The following is a 21,392-nucleotide window of genomic DNA, read 5'->3' as shown; positions in this document are numbered from 1 at the left end:
GATTCCTTCCCCACACCTATTCCATTGCTTATGTCACTTACCCCCCGACTTCAAGAACCAGGTGGCATTTAGTCAAATGCAAAACCCTGGAGATATTCAAAAAGCTCCACTTGAGAAAGGACTGCTGTGGCTCAGGAAGGGAGCCCTCTGCCACGTGTCCCCTCTCCCTTCACCTCTGGCTCCACGCTAGTCTGAGCTACTGGTCTCCTGCCGGCACGGCTGTCTCAGCCTCCTCACCTGTCTGTCTGGCCTTGTTCTTACCCGCTGGTAACCAGTCCGTTCTCCACATAGCCAGAAAGGACTTTGAAAGAGGCATTTTGGATCTTGTCACTAACCTGCTTACATCCTCCGGGGGTGTCCCTTTGGGCTTAGAATAAAATCTAACCTCCTCCCAGGCTCACAGAGTCCATGTCAGCAGGCTCCTGCCTGACCCCATGCCTCTGTCCGCTCCTACCCACTCCCCTCCAGTCACACACAGCTCCCCAAACACGCCAGTCCCGGCCTCTGCCCCCAGTTTCCTGCGCTTGGGTCCTCTTTATTATTATTATTTTTTTATTTAAAGATTTTTTGAAAAATTTATTTATTTGTCAGAGAGAGAGAGAGAGCTCACGTGCACAAGAAGGGGGAGCAGCAAGCAGAAGGAGAGGGAGAAGCAGGCTCCCCGCTGAGCAAGGAGCCCGATGCAGGACTCGATCCCAGGACCCTGAGATCATGGCCTGAGACGAAGGCAGACACTTAACCGACTGAGCCCCCCAGGTGTCCCAAGGGTCCTCCTTATTATGTAGGTCTGGGCTGAGATAATTCCTCACGCAGGCCAGGAGCCCCAATCCAATCATCCTCTCTCACGTTTCCCTGAGTTTCCCTCTCTAGACCACTTGTCAGAATTATCTTGTTAGGTACTGCTTTCCTTATGTCTGCTCAGGGCCTCAGGTACGTAGGACAGGCTATGCTTGGGAGTTTGGGGGTGCTGGAGAAGTGTGAACGTGCTGGCCTGAAGCTCCGTTCTGACCACTTGCTCAGATCTCCACGTCCCTTCAGGCCTAAGCCATTTGCAGGTATGGCCCCTTGAAGTCCTCACAACATTCTGAAAAGGTTCGTATTCTCCCTCCCTCCCTCCCTCCCTCCCTCCCTCCCTCCCTTCCTTCCTTCTTTCTTGTTTTTGTTTTTTTTAATTTTTAAGTAAGGTCTACACCCAACGTGGGGCTTGAACTCATGGCCCTGAGATTAAGAGTTGAATGTTCTACCGACTGAGCCAGCCAGGCGGCCCAGGTTGGTATTCTTATTCCCCTTTCACAGGTGAAAAACTATGACTCAGAGATTTAAAAAAAAAAAAAAAAAGGTTAGGGTGTATCCTTCAAGATTCCTTTCTGTGCATGCAAAAGTACACCCAAAGCTTGTGTGACACAGGTGGTCAGTGTTAAGTCAGCTGGATTTTGAATCCTGCTCTGATGGCTTCAGTGCAAGTGGCCCTAGGCATTTCACACTGAAGCCCCTCTCTATGTGGAGTCCCCAAGCTTCAGTGTCCCAAACTAAGGCCACACTACCAATGTGCAGCAGAGCCAGGATTCTAACACGGGTTTGTCTCACCCCAGTTGGAGCATCCTGAACTGCACCAGGCTCTCTCCCTTCCCCAGGCACCATCTGGGAAATGAGGAAAGGGAACTTCCCGGGCTCCCAGCCCTGAGGCTACAGAGAGATAAATACCCTACCCGAGCTAAGTCTGGCAGCCAGGCCCACCCTACTTCCTGTTAGAGCAGTTTGGGGTTACTCGTGGTCACAGCTAAGGCGCCAGCCAGGCCTTGAGACCTCCTTGGCTGGTCCTCTCCTCTGAAATCCCCTTCTGGGGTCAGGTGGGCACAGGCTCTTCCCCCGTGGAGCAGGCCCAGCCAGGATCAGTGAAGAGAACACACCCCACAGAGTGGGTAGCATAGCCTAGCCCTCTAGTGCCTGTGCTCCAGGGTTAAGACCCCATTCTAATGATTTAAACTCTCCAGGCCTCAACTACCCTGGCTGTACATGGGGTACATAATAGCAGTGGGAGCTGCTCTTACCATTTTTCATCTGTCTGGCTTAATTGTGTTTTCTAAATCGTGGGACCTGCTGGGGAGAAGTACAGGTTGCCACCCCATTTTATGTCTAGGAGGCAGAAAGAAATCATAAATCTGAGCCCTCAGTTACATGTCTGGACCTAACTCAGCCCCAAGTGCAATCAATTTCTGTCTCTCAAATTCATCCTCTCGTTTTCTCTCAGCTTGGAGGTTCTGCCCTCATCATTTCTTGTCTGGATCAACACAAGTCCCCTTAGCCCTGTTTCCCATATTCTCTCCTCCACACCAGGGGATGCCGGAGCCAGCTTCTTACACCAAAAAACAAGTCTGGGTCACTCTCCTGTTCAAAATGTGTGAGTGGCTCCCCTCCTTACTCTGGTCTAAAGACTCTGTAAGATCCAGCCACTACAGGCCTTCCAGCTGTATCGCTTGCCCCCTGCCTCTCTCGAATCTCAATGCAGCCAGATGGAAGTACTCACAGCTTCTGTGGGCACAACGTTTTCTGTCCTCCACGCCTCTAGAGGCTCCCTGTGCATGCCCCTGCCTAACTCAGGGCATGCATCCTGCCTCTACGGAGCTCCTCCAGTCCCAGTTCCACTTCTCATCTACCAGATTTGTTGCTGCCTGTGTCCCAGGCTGCTCCTTCCACCATCTCATCTTGGGCTTAGAGAGGCTGGAGAGGGAGGGCCACCAGGACCTCACTGCTGGGTCCAAGCCTGGTTCCAAGCAGATTGCCGCTTAACATCTGGGGACTGAATGAACGAACTACAAGGTGTTCAGGGTCTGGGAGGTACGAGGCTCTGGAAGCGGTCTCTGTAGCCAGGGCAGTTAATGTAGTCAGAGAGCAGCAATAACTGGCTAAGAAGCTAACCGACAACAAAAGGCTTGGAAAGCAGCTTGGGGGAGAAGCTGGGTCTAGCACCAGTTGCGTGATGAACTGCTCCAAGTCACTTCCTCGGCGAAGCCTTTGCACACACTTTCTTCTCAGTGCTCAGAACTAGAGATTCCTAGGCGAAAGACCTGCTTGGTCTAGTTCTGGCCACCTCTCTGGGTGTTTCTGGAAAAATGGGACTCACTACCTCTGGGCCTGATTTAGCGGCTAACGAGCTCAAGTCTGGGGATACACTGGAGGGCCGTTATAGCCAGTGTTCATATTGTTTCTTCTCTTCATTGTTTCTTCTTTTCTTCTGCTCGAGCCCTCCTCCTCGCCGGACCAGCCGGAGCTTCCCGCCCCGCGACCTCCCACAGCCTTCTCGGGGCCCCTCTCCCTTTCCTTTCTCCCCGCCCCGACCGAGGAGGCGGGTCCAGCCGCGCGGCGCACCAATCCAAGCGTTCTGAGCCGCCTCTGCCTCCCGCGAGTCCCGCCCCACGCCGCCGTCCTCCAATCGCGCTCGCCGTGCCCGCCCCGCCAGGTCGCCCAATTGAGGGCAGGCTGGGCCGCCGGCGCCCCGCCCCTCCCGCGCTCAGCGGCTGCTCCGCGGGCGGCCGCGCTGGGCCTCAGCATTCTCCCAGCGGCGCCGCACAGCGTTGGTTTCGGGTGGCCGCGCCCGGAGCGCAGGGGGCGGCGCTGCTGCTCGCGGGGTGCTGGGCAGAGGCGGCGAGCGAGGCGGGTGCCACCGGCCGGCCGGAAAGGCGCCTCAGCTCCGCCGGGGCCCGCGGCGCGGGACCCAGGACCGAAGAGGAGGCGGCGCCCCGGCTGCCCGGGCCCGGTGCCCGACCGGAGGGGGCCGTGGCCGGCCGTTCCCGGCCCGGGGTATCCCCGCCGCTCTTCCTGGAGAGCCCCCCCAGAGCTCCCGGTCGCCCCCTGGGGGTGCCCTCAGTCACCCGGACTCACCTGCGCGGGCCGCAGGGCGCCCAGGTGCGGGGGCGTGTGCGCGGCGAGGGCACCTCCCCCGGCCGCCAGCGGGGCGGGGGCGGGGCCGCCCGCCGCCCTCGGCCTCACCGGTCCGCCAGCCGCGCCCGGTAGCGCGGCGAGAGCTCCCCGGAGACCGCGGTGCGGGATGCTGCCCGCCAGCGCGGCCGCTCGCGCGCCGCCCGCCACCCCTGCCCCTGCCTTTTGGGCCATGCCTCACTGTTTACATGCCGGTGAAGCCCCCGGCCGCTCCGAGCCGCTCCGAACCCCGGCTCCCAGACGGTGAAGCCAGCCGGCCCGCGAACTGGACTGGTCGCTCAGACCTGGGCCCTCCGGACTTAGATCCCCGCCTGCTCGGCCGCCTTCGCCACCATCTGGGCGGGATCCGGCTCTGATGTTTTGAGGAGGGGGTGTGGTGTAGGGAAAGGAATCCTGGGGATTTCTGGCTTCCCCCCCTTTTTCGGCCTTCGGGGCTTCAGACTCAGGGAACTCGCTCATGGCTTTCTTGATGAAGAAGAAGAAATTCAAATTCCAAACCACTTTCACCCTGGAGGAGCTGACTGCGGTTCCCTTCGTGAACGGAGTCCTCTTCTGCAAGGTCCGGCTGCTGGATGGCGGGGATTTTGTCAGCTTGTCGTCGAGGTAGGAGCTGGGGCAGTCGCGCCTGCAGGGGAGTGGGGGGGATGATGAGCCAGATCTAGCCACTTGGCACGTGGGAGCGCCCCTGTGGGCCCAGAGAGCCTTGGGGATTATGTGTGTCTGGGGCAGGTTTGCACAAGGCAGGGCTGAGTGATCTGGGAGGTCTGGGCCTGAGGAAACTGGCAGGGTGCCTGCACCCGTCTGCAGGTGACCAGCTGGATAGGTGGGAGTTCGTTCTTTCAGCCCCCTCTTGGGGCCCTGCACACAGGCCCATCCCTCAGACTTGCGCAGAGAACCCACCAGGGTTTGTGCCTGGAGGGGCTGAGACGGGGAGGAGTATTCCAGGCCACCTTGCACCCAGCGGGCGCTTGGGCTGTCATATGATTTAGAGCCTGGGCCAGCCACAGGTTCCCAGACACTGCCGGTCTGGCTGGAGGAAGGTGGCTGGATTTTGGCCTGCCCACCCCTCCCCGAGTGTCCGGTCCTCTTCTGGCTGGGGCTGGGCTGCTTTGCATTGCAAATGCCCTTGTCAAGGAGGCTGCCACCCTCTCTGAAAGACGCTAGGTCCAGTTTTGCGTATGTGTTCTTCCCTGTCCTGCAGGTCCAGCTGTCCAGCTCTTTGCCGAGGGTGACTGAGTTCCCGAGCTGCACCCACTGACTGGGCCCACCTGGGGTTACGGAGTTGGGGCTTGCCAGGGGAGAGTGTCTCGGAGTCTGACAGATGGGGGTTCGAGTCCTAGCTCTGTCACTTTCTGGGCCCAATACAGGTCTCTGTCAAAGTTGTGGAGAAGTTTCAGTAGATAGAATGCAGTACAGGGCCTGGCCCGGTGCCTGGGACATGCTGGTTCCTTTCCCTGGTCTGTCCCTTGGCTACTCAGGCCTCCTTGTGGGTCCACTTAGCTGGAGCTGCCTCACAGTTCTGAGCTGGAGAAACTGAGGCCCAGAAAGAGGAAGTAAGTGGCTTTCCAGGGACCTCACAGGAGGCAGTTCTCAACTGAACTTGGCCTATTTGGAGACCTATTGGATGAATCTGGTGGCCTGGGAGGACACGGCAAGGGGGTGGGGATACAGCCTAACCCAGATTTAGGAATCTCCAGTGCGGACAGGGGGGGTGCCTTTTCTCTGCACTTGGGCCCACTCTGGCCTGGAGGCTCCCCAGTCTGCCAGGAACTGCTTATCTGAGGAATTCGGAGAAGGGCTGCCCTTTGCTGTGGGGGCTGGTGGCAGTCCTCCGCTGCCTGGGAAGGCAGTGATCCCGTGGCCACCCACAGAGCAGCCCGAGGTTTTGGGGAAAGGGTTGTACTTGGAGCTGGGGTCTGGTGTTGGCCACTCACTGACTGGGTGACCTTGGGCAAGTTACCTAACCTCTCGGATTCCAAGAACCAGCAATTGCTGGTACTGTGCTCCCCATTTTACTATCACTTCTTCCTTAATTCCTGGACTATGCCATGGAGTGGGGTGGGGGGAGGGGTGGGGAAACGGTAGGATTATTATCCCCATTTTACAGAGGTGAAAACTGAGGCTCAGGAAGGGAGTGATTTGCCTGAGCTATACAGCAGAGCCCAGATTCCTTCAGGGTGTGCTTTTAACCACTATCCTGTTCTACCTTTGAGCCTTCGTTTCCTTGTCTGTGAAATGGGAGAAGTCATACCTGGCCCTAGAGTTGTGAGGATAATGGATAACGGCTGGGCCACGTGTGGCTCAGGCAAATTGTTGCAGCAGTTGTGGTTACTATGGCAGAGGGGTCCAGGCCCCACGCCCCAGCCCTCCCACTTCTTGGAGGGACCAGCCAGAGTCAGCAGAGGGCTCACACATGAGCTAGGGGTGGAACAGGGTCTTAGATCCCACTGAGGGATCCGTATTTAGCCCCAGACTGAGGTCTCCTCTCAGGCACGGGGCCCACTGTCACCCTACCTGTCAGCCTTTCCATTGCCCTAAACCTGCCCCCTCATCTGGGAAAGTCTGGAAAGTTCCAGATTTCAGCCCACAGCGTCTGGATTTTACCTTTGCCTCTCCTTCTTCCCTCCTGGCAAGGGGCCATGGATTCCCTGAACCCAGCTGAGCCCAAACAGCCTTTCCCAGCCTTCATCCTGGTTGAAACCTGACAGGGCTGTGGAGGGAGGAGCTGACATTGAGCCCCCAAGGCTGGGCATTAGTGGGCTCTGGGAACCTGTCAGCTGCCGGGCAGGTGTGGCTCGAGGGAGCAGACGGACATTGGGACCTGAGGCTGCTTTAGAGCTGCTTTGGCTTTTGCCCAGGAGATAGGGGTTCCTGGGCTCCTACCTCCTCCACGCCCATCCCGCCCATCCTGTTCTGCAGCCTGGGAGCCTCGCCTCACAGCCCACCCCTCCAGATGGCCGAGGCCCCGCTGTTTTGTTGGAGTCGGGGTAGGTCAGGGGTGATGACACCTGCTTAGATCTTGGGCCCAGATCCAGTAGTATACTCTTCCCAACCCCAGGGATCCCTGGAATGGCCCAGAGACTGCTGGTGGCCGCATGGGTGTTGTCTGAGTAAAGCAGGCCTGTGGCCCCACCCCTGCAGCACCCGCCTTCCTAGCTGGAGGATTTCCTTCTGTTGGGTGCCATGGCAACAGCCGGGTACACAGCTCCAGCCTGACCCAATTCGAGCAGGTAGAACAGGTGGTATGTCGCGCAGTTCCCCAGCCTCATCTTTCTGAGGCCTCCTTAAAAAACTGTAATCCTCACAGCTACCGTGTTCCAAGGGCCTGCGTTCTGTGCCAGTGTTTTGCAAGTGGTATGTCCATTAATCCTCTTGACCACGGGATTGGGGGGGGGCGCCGAAGTCAAAAGGGAAGCCATATGCCAGAAGTCACCCAGCTGGTAATGTAATTGGGAAGATAACCTTTTTATCATTAGGGTGCAAACTGCGTTGATGTGTGCTTCCTGGATGCTAGGGACCTGCTGAGCACGGATGTGTGATCAGTCAAGCCCTGGAACCACCCCATGATCTGATGAGGGCACCGGGCTCAGGAGAGCTGAAGTGATGGGCCCCTTTCACTCAGCTGGGGAGTGGCAGGGCCGTGATTTGAACTGGGCAGGCCCAGCTCCAAAGTCCTGCCTTGCCTTGATGGCAGAGGGCAGGAAGCAGCTACAGCCCCATGTGATGCCTCAGACCTTTGAAGAAGGTTCTTTTTATTTGGGGTGGTACAGGAAAGTCCAGATTTGGATACTTTCGAGGCATCAAGCTAGATCCTGTGATACCCGAGGACAAGGGGCCCTAGGGCCGTAGGTGGGGGTGAAGCTAAATCACTGCAATGGATTTGGGGCCAGGCATGGGCTGGCCCCAGGGCACAGTGGGCATTTGCCACGGTCCCTGCTTGAAAGCCCACCAGGCAGATGCATCCAAGTGCCATCTGGGAGGCTTTCCCAGGGGTCCTAGGAGGGATGCAGAGGTCCCAGCCAAGTCTGGTGAGTTGGGAGGCGGTAGGCTGGGTGCAGGCTTCCAGCCTTGAGCCAATCGATCCTTCAGACAAGAGGAATCCCAAACATCCCAAGAGGTCTCTGCGCCCAGCTGGCACGGGTCCTGTGGCCTGGCCCATGCACGCGCTGGCGGTTCCAGGGGAGGGAGCAAGAGGGAGGCGTTGATTTACCTTATAGCAAGTCCTCTCAGACAGGCGGAGGGAGCCTCCTCGGCCAGCGCAGTAGGGAGGGACTGGTACAAATGAAGATGGGGGGTGGCCAGGCCTGACCCCCCCTGGCCTCGGGGGCCCAGCTGAGGGGCAGGGGGCAGTGTGGTCTGGTTTGCCCATTAGGACGAGGGCTCTTGGCTGCTGACTGGAGAAGAGGCAAGGGGGCCTGACCAGCACCCCGTAAGGGACAGTTGGAGTTGGCTGGGTGGGTTTTGCCGGCCCGGCTGCACTGTGACAGGCAGAGGGAGAAGAGCGGGCAGCCTGGAGGGAAGGTTGGCAGGCAGAGTGGGCAGGTGGGTTTCCTGGTCCTGAAGCGCCTGGCACCGTACCTAGTGCTTAGTGGCTGGCAGAAGATGGAAGTTCACAGGGCGCATGGTGGCCAAATGTAGCTGGGATTTTGCTGCCCCATACTGTTCTCTAATAGTTTTTGACAGAATAAAAATCTAGACTTCCGGTTTCTTTTAAATTGGGTATCTGGCAACAGTGCCGCGTGGCAGCATTTGGCCCCAGGGGCTTTGCGGCTGCCTTCTCCACGGGACACCTGTTCTAGGCTCCTGACCCCCCTGCACACCTTTGGATCTCCGCTGTAGTCTGCCTCCCTCGTTTTACCAGGTCCTGCCTGGTCCCTGGGGCCCCCGCGGAAGGCCTTCCGTGTGCAGGCTGAGGGGCCTGAGGAGGCAGGCAGCTGTGGAGAACAGTCCTGCTGGCAAGCTGTAGGGGCCACTCCAGGCAGCCAAGGGGGGCACCAGGCCAGCCGCTGGGTCCCTGTAGGGTCAGACTGTGCTGCCGGTGCCCATGGTGAAGCCCGAAGCTGCCCAGCCTGGGCCTGGCCTTGACGTCTGCTCCTTGGACCTGGCCTTTGCTGCCAGCTGGCCACACCTTTGGCAGGTGCCACCCTGGCAGCCCCTGCCCCCTGTCTGCCAGCCTGGCAGCAGCAGAGCCCTGACCTGAGACGATCTGGCTTTGTGGAGCCAAGGCTCTTCCCTGAGGCCTGTTCCTCGCAGTGAGCTCTGTCCTGGGAGCCACTCTGGCCACGGGTTCTCAGCAGCAATGACCTCGTGTGTCTGAGTGCCCTGAGTGCCCTTGAACTCTGCTTGCTCAGTACCTGAAAGTCCCAACTCACATTCGGGAAGTCCTGCTGAGGCTTGTGATGGCCGCTAGTGTGTGTGCTCGTGTGTCTCGGGAGCCTGGGGCCTCTGTGTGCAGTCTGGTGACTGCCATGTGGCGATCCTGTGGTCACTTGTCTGTTGCTGGGGATGGGCAGTAGAACACCCTGGCAGCAGGGGAAGTTTACCTTCATCCTGCCAGACAGCCACGGCGAGGTTTGAGCAGGGGAGAGACATCAGATTTGCTCCGGAAGAGACCCGGGTGGCGGCAGCGGGGTGTGTGTGTCTTCATTATCCACCTTGTCTGGCAAGTGCTTCTGGTCGTGGGCACACCAGACCAGCCCCCACGACTTCACATGTGCTCTGTGACCTGAAGTGTGTTGTCCCCTGGGCCTCTGGCTCTCCAGGAGGTCACACCGTGCCAGTGGTGGCCCTGGCGAGCCCTGAACCTGCCCAGTCTGTGCCTGGTAGTGGTGTCTCTTTAGGGCTGTGCTTGCAAACCCTTGGTCTCTACTCTGAGCTTCTTTTGGCACCTTAGGCTTGGAATAGCTCTCACATGCAGGCTTGGAGCCGCTGGCCCCCAAGCCTGCATGTCAACTGAGAGCGACCAGCCAGCAGCCCCCTCTAGCCAACCTGGTTCAGCAGCTGGGAGGAGGCAGCTCTGATGGAGGACCTTCTGCCTTGTTGGTCAGGCTGGTGCCCTGCCCTGGACTTAGGACTGGGAGGGACGTTCTGTCCTGCGTCTTGTTGCCTGTGTGACCTTGGGCAAGGAACTTAGTCCCTTCGATCCTACCAAGCGGGGCTGGTGGTGCCTGCCTCGCAGTGTTCTGGGGAGGACGCAGTGAGATAATGCCTGTCAAACATCCAGCTTGGCTTCTGGCACCTGCTGGAAGCACAGTACATGCTGCAGTCCATCCTCCCGTCCCTGGGCTGAGTCACAGTGCTGTGCTGGGTGGTGCACCTCCGCTCCCCCCAACCCCCCTACCTGTCCCATGGCAGCTGGCACTTCTTTGTGGTCCAGGACTGACTCTGGGGTGCTGTCTCTCTCTCTTGGGATTCTATGGGGTGATGTGGGGAGAGGACACTTTCCCCATGGAGCTCTCTGCCCTTCAGAGGGGTGGGAATGGACCAGGAGCACACTTACTGTCTAAGGGGACTGTTTTCGCCCTGGAGCACAGGGTCCCCAGTGGGTCTCTGTGCTCCCGCACTGCTTTGAACTTGCCCCACCTTGGTGTGCTTGGCTCTGAGCCAGTGTGATCTAGGGCACTCTCCCCAGGAGGGCCTGGGCTGGGTGGGGGGTGAGGTCCTGCCTGCGGGAAAGGACCCTCTCACAGCCAGCTTTGGGACCCACTCTGACAGGCCGACAACAGCCCGCCACTTGAGGTGGAGGGCCCCAGTGTCAGATTCTGCTGGGGACAGGGGAGTGGGTGAGGAAGCCAGGGGCCCCTCCGTGGGTGGGAGGCCCCTGCCTCTCCCGGCGCTCCCCTTGCTCCCACCACACCTTACTCTTCTAGTTGTTTGCTTCTGCAGTTACTTCGACCTCAAGTTCCCTTCCCCCACTGCTTCACTTGGCTAAACTCCTGCTCAGCCCAAGAGCCACCTCCTCGGAAGCCTTCCTTGGACTCTTGCTTCCTATACCCACTGCGGGCCCTCATCTCAGGACATTACAGTCTCTGTCCCCACCTCTTAGCTCCTTCCCCAGACTGTGGGCAGGAGTGGGCTCCGTTGTGTCTTCGTCCTGGGGCTTCCTGCTGCCGGTTGGTGCTGGCATGGGGCTGCGACTTTTCTCCCTTGGCACTGAACCATTGTGGGCACTGGTGGTGCTGGATCGTTTGCCGGATCGTGTGCCGGCCACCGCCAGCTGCTTGGGTCCTGCCCCTCCCCGCCCTGGGGCCAGAGGTATCAGCCCGTGTCAGGAGCAGCCCTCGCCCGCACACCAGGCAGCTGGGCACCACCGTGGGCTCAGAGGCTGTGATTGAGAGGCAGCTGGGGGCACCGATGGGGTGTGTTGGGTGGACCCTCTATGGGAGGTGGGGCTGCTCCCGGTGGGATGGGGAGGAGGAGGGGGCTGGGGCCCACCCCAGGCTTTGCTGTTGGAACTTGGCAGCTGTGGGTTGGCTCTCTGACAGTGGCCAGAGGCCTTGTCCTCTCAGTCTTGGCTTCTTCCTCCATCAGGTAGTGTGGGGATGCTAATGTGAGGGTGGGAGGGCTACCTGTTCAGCACAGGGCCATGCACCTGGCAACTGAAAGCAGACCAAACTTGCTGAGCAGGGAAAAAGTGCATAGCCCAGTGCTGAGGAGGCCTCTGGGGAAGGCAGGCAGGCCATCCTCTCCTGCCACCGCTTCCTCTCCCGAGAGCAGACATGTGGGGGCAGAGCACACCTGCGGCTCACAGTCCCGCAGGGGACAATTTCCTGAACACCTTCCGTGTGTGGGGCCTGTGGTGGCAAAGCTCTGCTGTCACAGGGCCCCTCCCCAGGAAGTGGTGCTGGGTTTGGTCCCAGTGAGGAGTGGGCAGGTGGCAGGGAGAAGAGCAGCCTGGGGCAGAGGGAGGCCAAGGGCGAGAGTGCTGAGCAGGGAGGAGCCAGCAGCCCAGCCGGGCAGGGTGGGGGGCGCTGGAGTGGCAGGAGGCCATGGGGAGGGGTTTGGACCTTCCCAAGGGGGGAGCCCCAGAAGAGTCAAATTTGTGTTTTAGGACCACCAAGGGTAGCCATGGGGTTGTCCACTTGGGGCTCCAGTTTGCAGAGGGGGAGGTGGCTGTCAGCTGTCATCATGGAGTGGTTCCAGACAAGGCTCGAGCCTCCTCTGCGGTGAGAATGAACAAGCCGCCGCCGCTCACAACCAGGACAGGCGTCACAAACAACGTGGAGGGAAGGAAGCAGACAAGAGCTTGCTGTGTGGTGTTGTTGATAGAAAGTTCAAAAGCAATCTGAGTCAAAAAACCCACCCTAATATGAGTCAGGATGATGATATCTTTGTTGGGGGTGGCAGTCATGTCTGCAGGGGGCTTCTGGGAGCCTGTCCTGCTTCTCGAGGGCTGGTTTCATGCGGCTGTTCTGAGAGTCTGTGAGCTGAGCACTGACAATGTGTGCACACACGTGTGTCAGCAACGGCTGTGAGACATCCTACGCCTCTGGGAGTGCTGGGCACCTCTAGACAAAAACGAGGCTCTTTCTTGGCTGCCTAGCAGTCTGGAGGAGGTCCTGTCTTTCCAGGGTCTTGCTGGTGGGGCAATCTGAACCGTCCTGACCTGATAAACATCGCTCCTGTTTACGAGGCTGTAACTCATCTTGGCAGCTGCCAACGGTCTTCTCTGGCTGCAGGTTTTCCTTCTGCTGCTTGCGAAAACCCCAGCAGGGGCTGCTGGCCTGTGGGGGCTTGGCAGTTCAGAGGGAGGATGGGCTCCTGCGGCTGCCAGACCGCGGGATCTCTCTGAGCCTCGCTTTCCTCATCTGTGAAATGGGGTGGTAAGCTGGTGTCTGGGTTAAATGGATTAACACCGGTTATCTACCCAGCATAGCCCCTGGCACAGAGTAAGTGCTCAATGAAGGCTGGCAATGATTGGTATTTTTTTTTTTTTAAGATTTTATTTATTTATTTGACAGAGAGAGAGACAGCCAGCGAGAGAGGGAGCACAAGCAGGGGGAGTGGGAGAGGAAGAAGCAGGCTCATAGTGGAAGAGCCCGATGTGGGGCTCGATCCCATAACGCCGGGACCACGCCCTGAGCCGAAGGCAGACGCTTAACCGCTGTGCCACCCAGGCGCCCCTGGCAATGATTGGTATTAATCCAGGGCAGTTATTGGAGGGGACCCAAGGCCAGGAGCAGAAGGGAAAGGTCCATGTTCCTCTGTCCCTCCTTTTAATTGTTTCTCTTCTCTTTTCCTGCGGTTCACCCAGTCAGCAAACATTTGTGATTAGGGCCAGGCTACCGCCCTGGCCTTGCACTGGGCACTGGGCCCAGCACTGACCAAGACAGCCGTGGTCCCTGACCTGGGGCCCATGAGCCGGGGGAGACCATTAGCTGCATCCGCTCTCAGAGGAGTTCTGAGCACCATGGGGGAGGGGAGGTGTTGGCTTCTCCTGGCTGCTCTGGCCCTGACCCCTCTCTTTCGGAATGACTGACTGAGTACTCTCCCTGAATGCCAAGAGAAGGGTCCAGCACCTCCTAAAGGTTTTGAGTTGGCTAAAGAGAAATCACGTGGACCTGAATGAGAATGGCCACATGCATTTTGGATGCAGACAAGACTGAGGCCCAGGCTTATTCTGGATGTTTCTTCAGGGTCCTCCTCAGGCCTGGCTCGGTGCAGTAAATGCTCAGTTAATGTGTGTGGCATGACTGAATGACGGAGGCAGTGACTGGCCCAGGGTCTGCATGAGTCTGTAGGAGAATCGGGTGTCAAGGAGGAGGTAGAGATTGGTGAGTCAGGGCCTCATGGTCCCACCTGACCCTGAGCCCTGTGTCCTGTGGTTGGAATCTTGGGGAGCTGCTGAAGATGGCTGGAAAAACACGCCTGAGTCTGTGAGGAGACGTAACTCTGAATGAGTGGTCTCTGAGTATCCCTCAGTCGCCTCAGAAGACCAGGGAGCCATGTGTCAGGGAATGGGAACACCTGGGGACAGATCCAGATTGGCAGTAACCCTTGACCCCTTGGACTCTACAGAGAGCCCGAGGACATGGCCCAACCACAGCTGGAAGGCCCCTTTCCTGGAGGGGGAAGGAGCACTGTAAGAAGGCCTGTGGCAGCCCTTGCTGGGAGCAGGGCTGTGAAGGTCACAAATTTAGTCATCAGACACTTCCTGAGTACCTACTGTGTGCCAAGTGCCGTCCTCAGGACTCAGAAGCAGCAGTGAGTGAGACAAGGGCCCTGCCTCCAGGAGCTCCATGCTCTGAGACACGGGAGGCTTGTTCTGTTTTCACCATACCTAAGACCCAGGCCCAGAAGAGGAAGTGATTTGTCTGCCTGCAGTAGTTGGGGGAAGGGTGCTTTTTGGAAAGGCCTCATGGGGTTGGGTGGGGGCTCAGAGGATAAGGACATCCTCCTGACTCGCTTAAGACCAGCCATTCAAGGAACAGGGCTCTGAGGATGGGATTCCCTCCCGCCTGTCTCTTTCCTTCCTTGGATGATTCAAACGTCACCCAGATGTGAGTCAGCCAGGAGCGGCCTGGACAATGCCTGCCTGGGCCACCTGCCAGTCTGCCTCCTGGGATATCTCAGCCAGGTTCGAGGCTGGGAGAAACATCCAGATATATGGTCTTGGGATGGGGAAGGGAGGCTCTGTTAGGGGCCTGGTGTGCCTGGCTTCCTGCTGGACCTTACTTCTGACTTACTTCTGATGGTTGCAGCCACATCCCCCATTCAACGTGAGTGTCCTCTGGGGGCGGGCTCCTGAGGTAGGGCTTGGGAGGACAGATCAGCACCTCCTGTGTGACCAGCGGACTTCGTGAGAGTCTGCTCCTCTGTGGAGTAGGTGGTAGTCATGCCTACAGAGAGTTGATGCCTGCCATATGGGCCAGGATGCCTAGGAAACAGGAGTCCCGCTGGGCCACACTGGGAGCTGGGGACACTTTTGTCCAGGTGCGTGGGATTGGACGAGCACTTGGTCAAAGCTAGAAGGTTACTTTGGATCCTTTCAATGGCCTGCTCTCCTCTCTGGCTGTAAGAGCGAGAGGGAGCGGCCCATTGTTGTCAGCGGAGAAGAGCATCCACAGGGCCCCCTGAGTGGTGGGGCTGCTGCCTCTGTGGCCTGACCGGGTACGGAAGGCCGAGCAGGGAGACTGTGTGCCTGTGTCTGTCAAATGGGGAAGCTGGCACCTGCCTACTGTGGGGCTTTTGATCCAGCTCAACTTCGGGCTGGTGAGTGGCAGGATTCAAACTCAGGTGCGTGACTCCAGAATCCTTTCTCCTGACCCTCATGCTTCCCCACCAAGCCCGAGTGATTGGCTGGCCCCCTACTCCTTTTTCAATCTGGAGTTGCTGCAGCCCCCAGCAGCTGTCCACTCTGTATTCCCACGGGTCACTTGCTGATGCCAGCCTCTACTCCTGGGCCAGGAGCAGGGCTCCTATTGGCCGGGGAGCAGAGAAGCGGTCTTGAGGTGGCTGGTGACAACCCCCCCACCATGCCGGTTTTAGCACAGAGTGGCTGGCTTCTAGGAACTGACTGCTGCCTCAGCCTGTTGCGGGAGGAGCGGCTGCCTGTGTCAGGGCTGCAGCAAGACGCTTCCCTTGCGCGCGGCCCTGAATTCCTGGCAGGAGCCAGATGCTGCTGGGCTGCCACGTTGGCCACGTCGCTGGGATGGAAGCTCTGCCGCCCCACGGCCTCTGGATGGACGCCTTGGCTGGTCCCTGGGGTGGGCCCCTCCCCAGGCGGCTGTACTCTTTTCTCTTCGGGGAAGCACGGGCAGATGTTGTCGATTTAAATTGTTTCCTTATTAGACTCTTGCCTCTCCCGGCCTGGGCTGGGTTTCATCAGCCCGGAACCTTGGCTGCATCACCGCGACCGACGGCTCACTCAGCCAGGACCCCAGCCAAGGACTGGAGATCGTGGAGTGGGCGTGGCTGAGGAGGCGCTGGCTGGGCTCTGGGACAGCCCCCCTGCTCCCCGCCCTGCCCCGGGTCTGCTGGACCAGCTGGGAGGGACTTAGGGGATGCAGCTTCTCTCTGCTCACCTGTCATTGTAGGGGCCGGATGGGAAGAATCCAGGGACCAGCCTTCTCAGGAACCCAGGAGCACAGCTGGGGCTGGGAGGTCCCTGGGGTCCCCCTCAGTGCTCCTGGGTAGGCCCCTCTTTTAGCTGGGGGCCCACCTCCTGCATCAGAGTCCCAGGTGAGCTTGTTTAACAAGTTCGGCCCATGGGGCGCCTGGGTGGCTCTGTCGGGTAAGCATCTGACTCTTGGTTTCGGGTCAGGTCGTGATCTCAGGGTCAGGAGATTGAGCCCCATGTCGGGTTTGGCCCCAGGCCTGCAGCAGTGATTCTTAATGTGGGGGACAGTTGGCAATATCTGAAGACATTTTGGGTGTTACAGCTGGCCTTATATACTGGTAGGCTGTTGCTAAATACCCGCAGTGCACAGAATGCCCCAGAACCCCCAGAATGTCCGTCTTCAAATGTCAGGACGCGAAGGTGGCGAGAGATGCCCTGCCCTGTAGCGTAGTTCTGGCAGGGCCTGGGAATCTGTAACAAGCCAGGGGTTTTTCAGTGTTCCCTCGAGTGTGAGCAGCCCGGTTCTCCTGGGCCTCGCTTGTGGCCATGACTGAGCTGCTCCCTGCTAATGAGACAGACATGCAGATGAGGCTGTGTGGCAGAGGGTGAGTTGCTGATGGGGGGGCGTGGGTGGAGCCCATACCGGGGGCTGCCCCACTGATATCCCGGCTTCCCTTCTCCTTTCTGTTCCTCTGGTGACTGTGGGCCATGCTGCGTCTTCGCTCTGACTCCAGGGAGAGGCACCAAATGGCCTCTTTGGTCCCTGTCTGCAAGGACCCTGTGGGTGTGGCAGCCCGTGGCCAGGAGGTGGCTCCCACTTGCACTGACCCCTTGTCACCTGAGTGATGGAGACCCTGGGGCTGCCAAGGCTCTGGGATCTTGTTGCACTTTCTGGGTGGTGATGCCGGCCTGGGCCGGGTGCTGGGGATGTGGCAGTGGGCTGACCTTGGGGAACCATGGAGCCTGGACTCTGGGGTGGCTCCTGTTGGGAATCCCGAATTTCTGACCAGCCTCTGAGAGGCTGAGAATGGTGGCTCACGTCACCCTGACCTGCCACCCTTCACAGCCTTCGAGGCTCTTCGGTTGCTGGGGCCCGGGAAGAAGCATTTCCCTCTGGGGAACTGACATGGGGAAGAAGTGAAGATGTGGCCTTGGTGTCAGGCCACCTCAGGTCAGCATCCAACCCTGTTCTGTGACTTGGGGCCTATCCTGTCTTCTCTAGATCTCAGTTTCTTCATTTTTATTTTATTTTATTTTATTTTTTTAAGATTTTATTTATTTATTTAACAGAGATAGAGACAGCCAGCGAGAGAGGGAACAGAGCAGGGGGAGTGGGAGAGGAAGAAGCAGGCTCATAGTGGAGGAGCCTGATGTGGGGCTCGATCCCACAACGCCAGGATCACGCCCTGAGCCGAAGGCAGACGCTTAACCACTGTGCCACCCAGGCGCCACAGTTTCTTCATTTTTAAATTGGGAATGATAATGGCACTCACCTCATAGGATTGCAGTAGAGTGCAGTTGGTCATATATATGAAACATGTATCCTGTAGCACGAGCTCGAACAGGACCTGCTTTTACTATTGGTTAATTAAAGATGAGCCTGAGGGGCCAGGAAGGTGGTCTAGAGTGAGAGCCCCACTCTGCAGCTCTGTCCTGGGCTCTGGGGAAATAACGGTGACAGAGGAGATGCGGTCTTCATCTGTGTGGGTCCCCAGTGGTGGCCAGCTGCCTTCCTTGGTCTCTGACACATGGCGAAGCAGGGACTAGGAAGACGTGGCCACAACACTGTGTTGGCAGAATTCTCTGTGTTCGCCATCCAGTTGAGCAGGAGGAAGAAACCAGACACGGCACTGCGGAGTTATCCTGACAGCCTCAGGTGTTGGGCAGAGATGAAGAAGTCAGGGCTCCCTGACCTCCCTGGGGTCACTCACTGGCCTGATCCTCCCCCCTGGCCTTCTCTCACCTCTTCCTGGGAGCCACCTCCTTCCCTCGGGGTCTTCTTGGGCTGTTTCCATTGCCTGGGACATGACATCTCATCTCATTGTCACCTGGCCAGGCTCACCTTGAGGTCCCAGCACTGGTGTCACTGTCCTAGACCAGGTCAGGCCCCTGTCTGCACTCTTGGGGACTGGTGGCAGCTGTCAGTCACTTGTGAAGTGTATGTCTCCTCCACTCGACTGGGGCCTCCTCCGGAAGGTCTGCCGCTGCTCTATCCCCACACCCTCCCGGGCCCCACGCCAAGCCAGCACCCACAGTAAGTCTCTGTGGGTGCGTAATAGAGGCCTGGTTGGGATTTGGGGCCAGGGGCGCTCCGAGGGACTTCTGCTGGCCTGAGGACAGCAGCCTCCTGCAGTGCTCTGCCCTATTTTAGGACAACCCAGAAATAACTGAATTCTGCCACTGGGCTGGCCACAGTGGGCTGCGGTGGGTGGAGGGCTCACCCCGCCTCTCTGGGATTCAGATGTCTAATTGTATATCTTAAAGCTAAAAACAAAACTCCCCTGAAAACGCAGTCTCTGTAATTACCTGTCCCCGGCAGCGTGGAGCTGGGGACTCGTGCCTGAAACCCCAGGCTGGGGTGCGCTGGGGTCCTCATCACATTTCCTGGGGGTGGCGCCTGGTCCTGTGGAAGGGCGAGTCTGGGCCCAGACCTTGAGTCAGGGAGATGAGGGGGTCACACCCCCTTTGGCTTTTGACTAGCCCTTCTAACCTCACACCCTTTACTCATTTTTCAATTTAAAATTCAATCACAGAAATGATTCGTGGACAGAAATGAAGAAGGTGTCCCTGGTGTCCCTCATCCCACCCTAGCCAGACCTGCTGTGAGCTCCCTCCTTCCTTTGACCATTGTCCCCTCATGAACAGGGAGACGTGAACAAGCCCCTCGCCTGGGAGTTTGGGGTCCACGGTTCTGGGTGGCCTCCCCTCTGGGCTTGGCTGTGTCATCTTTACAGTTCTGTTTTCCAGCCCGTCCTGAGGCACACCGGCAGAGCGAGCAGTGCGGACTCCGAGTGCTGTGTTTTTTTAACAAACGTCTTATTTATGATTTTTCTGCATAGTTGCTCATTGGTTTTAATTCCTTCCCACTCCCCCTCTTTCTGAGACAGGCGCTCACTGTGCCTCCTGTCCTTGCAGATGGACGTGGAGGCCGAGGGTGCCCAGGCAGGCCGGGTCCCTGTCCCCTGGGCTCACAGTCCACCGAGGTCACAGTGGTGTGAGGTGGCACTCGGCTTTCACAGTCCTAGTCACCCTTCAGGGATCTTGCACGGGGCCACTGCTGTTCCTGGGGATCATTCCCCACAGTGACTTTGTGGCCTCGGACCTCATGGCAACGCTGAGCCCTCCCAGAGGAGTTCATTTCTCCCCCAGTCATGCTTTTAAAAGAAGCCACATTGATAGTTCCAGTTCAAAAGCGGAAAAAAAGGACAGCGTCCCCCTCTCCTCATTTCTTCTGTGCTTCCCTACCTACTTGTGCGCACGTGGGTGCCCGTGAGTGCTGGCACCTCTCCATGATTTGGAGGCTTGGGGCCAGGATCCCCTCTCCTGCCTCCCTCCCAGCACCCCCCTCGCTTGCTCTGCTCCAGCCACCAGCCACGCTGTCCTCCTTGCACTGTGGTCAACCAGTCAGGCACGCTCCCACCTCCCGGCCTCTGGGGAGGCTGGCCCTCCTGCCTGGGCTGCTGCTCCCCCAGGGCCTAGGTCCCTGCCTCACCCGCTTTGCTCTTTCCTCAGATGTCACCTTCCCTGGTCACCTTCCCTCGCGCTCTCCCCACCGGGGCCCTGCCTGCCACCTCACCTGGTTCCTTTTTCCTCCGTACAACTTACCTCCTTGTGGTGTGTGCCTTGTTTTGTCGGTCTCCTACCCGCTGCCAGGCTAAGCCCCTCGCGGGCAGGAATTTCTGTTTGGTTCACTGTTTATATCCCCAGGGCCTTAGCAGTACCGGCACCTACTGAGTGCTTAATAAAAGGTTCACAAGTGAATCAAGTTCCTGAGGTTTCCACAAACTTGGCCTGGCCAGCTCCTACTTGGGCTCCTGGCCTCCTGCTTGGCATCCTTATTCCTGCACTTTTTATGAACACCCCACCCCTGCCCCCAAGCCTGTGTTCCTGTCCCTCCATTGTCCCTGTCCTGAGCCTGGGAATCCCTCTCTCCAGAGGCAGCTGTAGGGCCACCTCCTGGCTGTGAAGTCTCTGGTTCTGTGACATGGGCTCTAGTCCTAGATGCGCTCGGGGTCCAGACTGGCCTCTGCTCCTCACAGCTCTGCGGCCGTGGGTGAGGTACTCGGCCTTGCTGAGCCTCGCCTTCGTCACCTGTGAAGTACGCATGGTAACAGCCACCTTTCAGTGTTGAAGAGTGCCATGTGGCACACAGTAGGCCTTTGCGAAAGAGGTGCTGATGGGGTGTTTGTCTTACCCTTGCCATGACCTCCTGGGCTGGGCCGGGATGGGGCTGTGAGCCTCTTCCCGAGGGAGTGGTGGCATTTAATAGTGTGTGTTTAGAGCCCTGTGGAAACAACGGGGAGGCCCAGTGCTGATCCCGTGAGCCCTGCCCCAGCCCATCTTCCTGTGGAGGGAGAGGAAGGCGCCTGTTACCTGAGCCTGGGAGGGCACCGCGAGGCCCGGCCTGGCAGGCTCACAGGAACCCCGAGAGGGCCTCAGGCTTCCTGGCCTGTGTTCCCAGGGCAGACTCACAAAGGGGAAGGGAGAGAGCCTACGATCCGATATATCGGCTTTTGTTCCCAGACACTAATCCTAATTCCTCTGGGTGTTCCGACACGCCCAACACTGTGAGCTTCCTCCTCAGGTCTCCAGCAGCTGCTTCCAATTCCTGGGCTGAGCTGAGTGGAGGGGGTGGGTGGAGATCTGAGGGTTCTTGTGGGAGCCATGGCCACCCCACAGGTCCCCCATTTAGGCTTGGGCCTCTGGCTGCTCGGGAAATGTTTCTGCTCTTTTTGCCCTTCCACCCACCTACTCTGGGGTTGCTCTCTGCCTCCGCCTCAAGCCATTGTGGCAAGACAGAGTCACCATCAGAGTACGATTCAAAGACCTCACCATGGCCCTTGATGTCCCACGTGACACCTAACCCCCTGCCCCCTCCGCAACCACATCCCCTCTGCTTTCCTCCCCAGTCCCATTCAGCCACTTGCCTCCAGGCCACTTTTCCATTTGCCAAGCATGTTTCTACCTCAGGGCCTTTGCATTTGCTGTTCATGCATCTGGCCAGCTCTCCCCAGTCAATATGACTTTGCTCAGCACACTGGCCCTACCCACATGTCCCGGCCTTTGGGCTTTCCCCAGCCATCCGCCTGAAATAGCAGCTTTTACCTTGTTATCTTTTCTCAGCAGTCCTGATCCACCTTCCCCTTTGTTTTCTCCATGTTCCTCTCTTTATCCA

The 21,392-nt window shown here is 58.4% G+C and overlaps 1 protein-coding gene across 1 annotated transcript in view; it reads left to right on the top strand.

Annotated features, from left to right (window-relative positions):
• The first annotated feature begins 3,990 nt into the window (after positions 1-3,990).
• Positions 3,991-21,392, top strand: part of FAM102A (family with sequence similarity 102 member A) — a 34,211-nt gene continuing 16,809 nt past the window's right edge. The window contains exon 1 of the mRNA XM_008698720.2: positions 3,991-4,542. Coding sequence (XP_008696942.2) covers positions 4,397-4,542 — 146 coding nt within the window. The 5' untranslated portion in view covers positions 3,991-4,396. The remainder of the gene's footprint in view (positions 4,543-21,392) is intronic.

This window comes from Ursus maritimus, unplaced genomic scaffold, assembly GCF_017311325.1.
Source record: "Ursus maritimus isolate PB19 unplaced genomic scaffold, ASM1731132v1 scaffold_17, whole genome shotgun sequence".
Lineage (NCBI taxonomy): Eukaryota > Metazoa > Chordata > Mammalia > Carnivora > Ursidae > Ursus > Ursus maritimus.
This window is presented reverse-complemented; position numbering and strand designations above follow the sequence as displayed.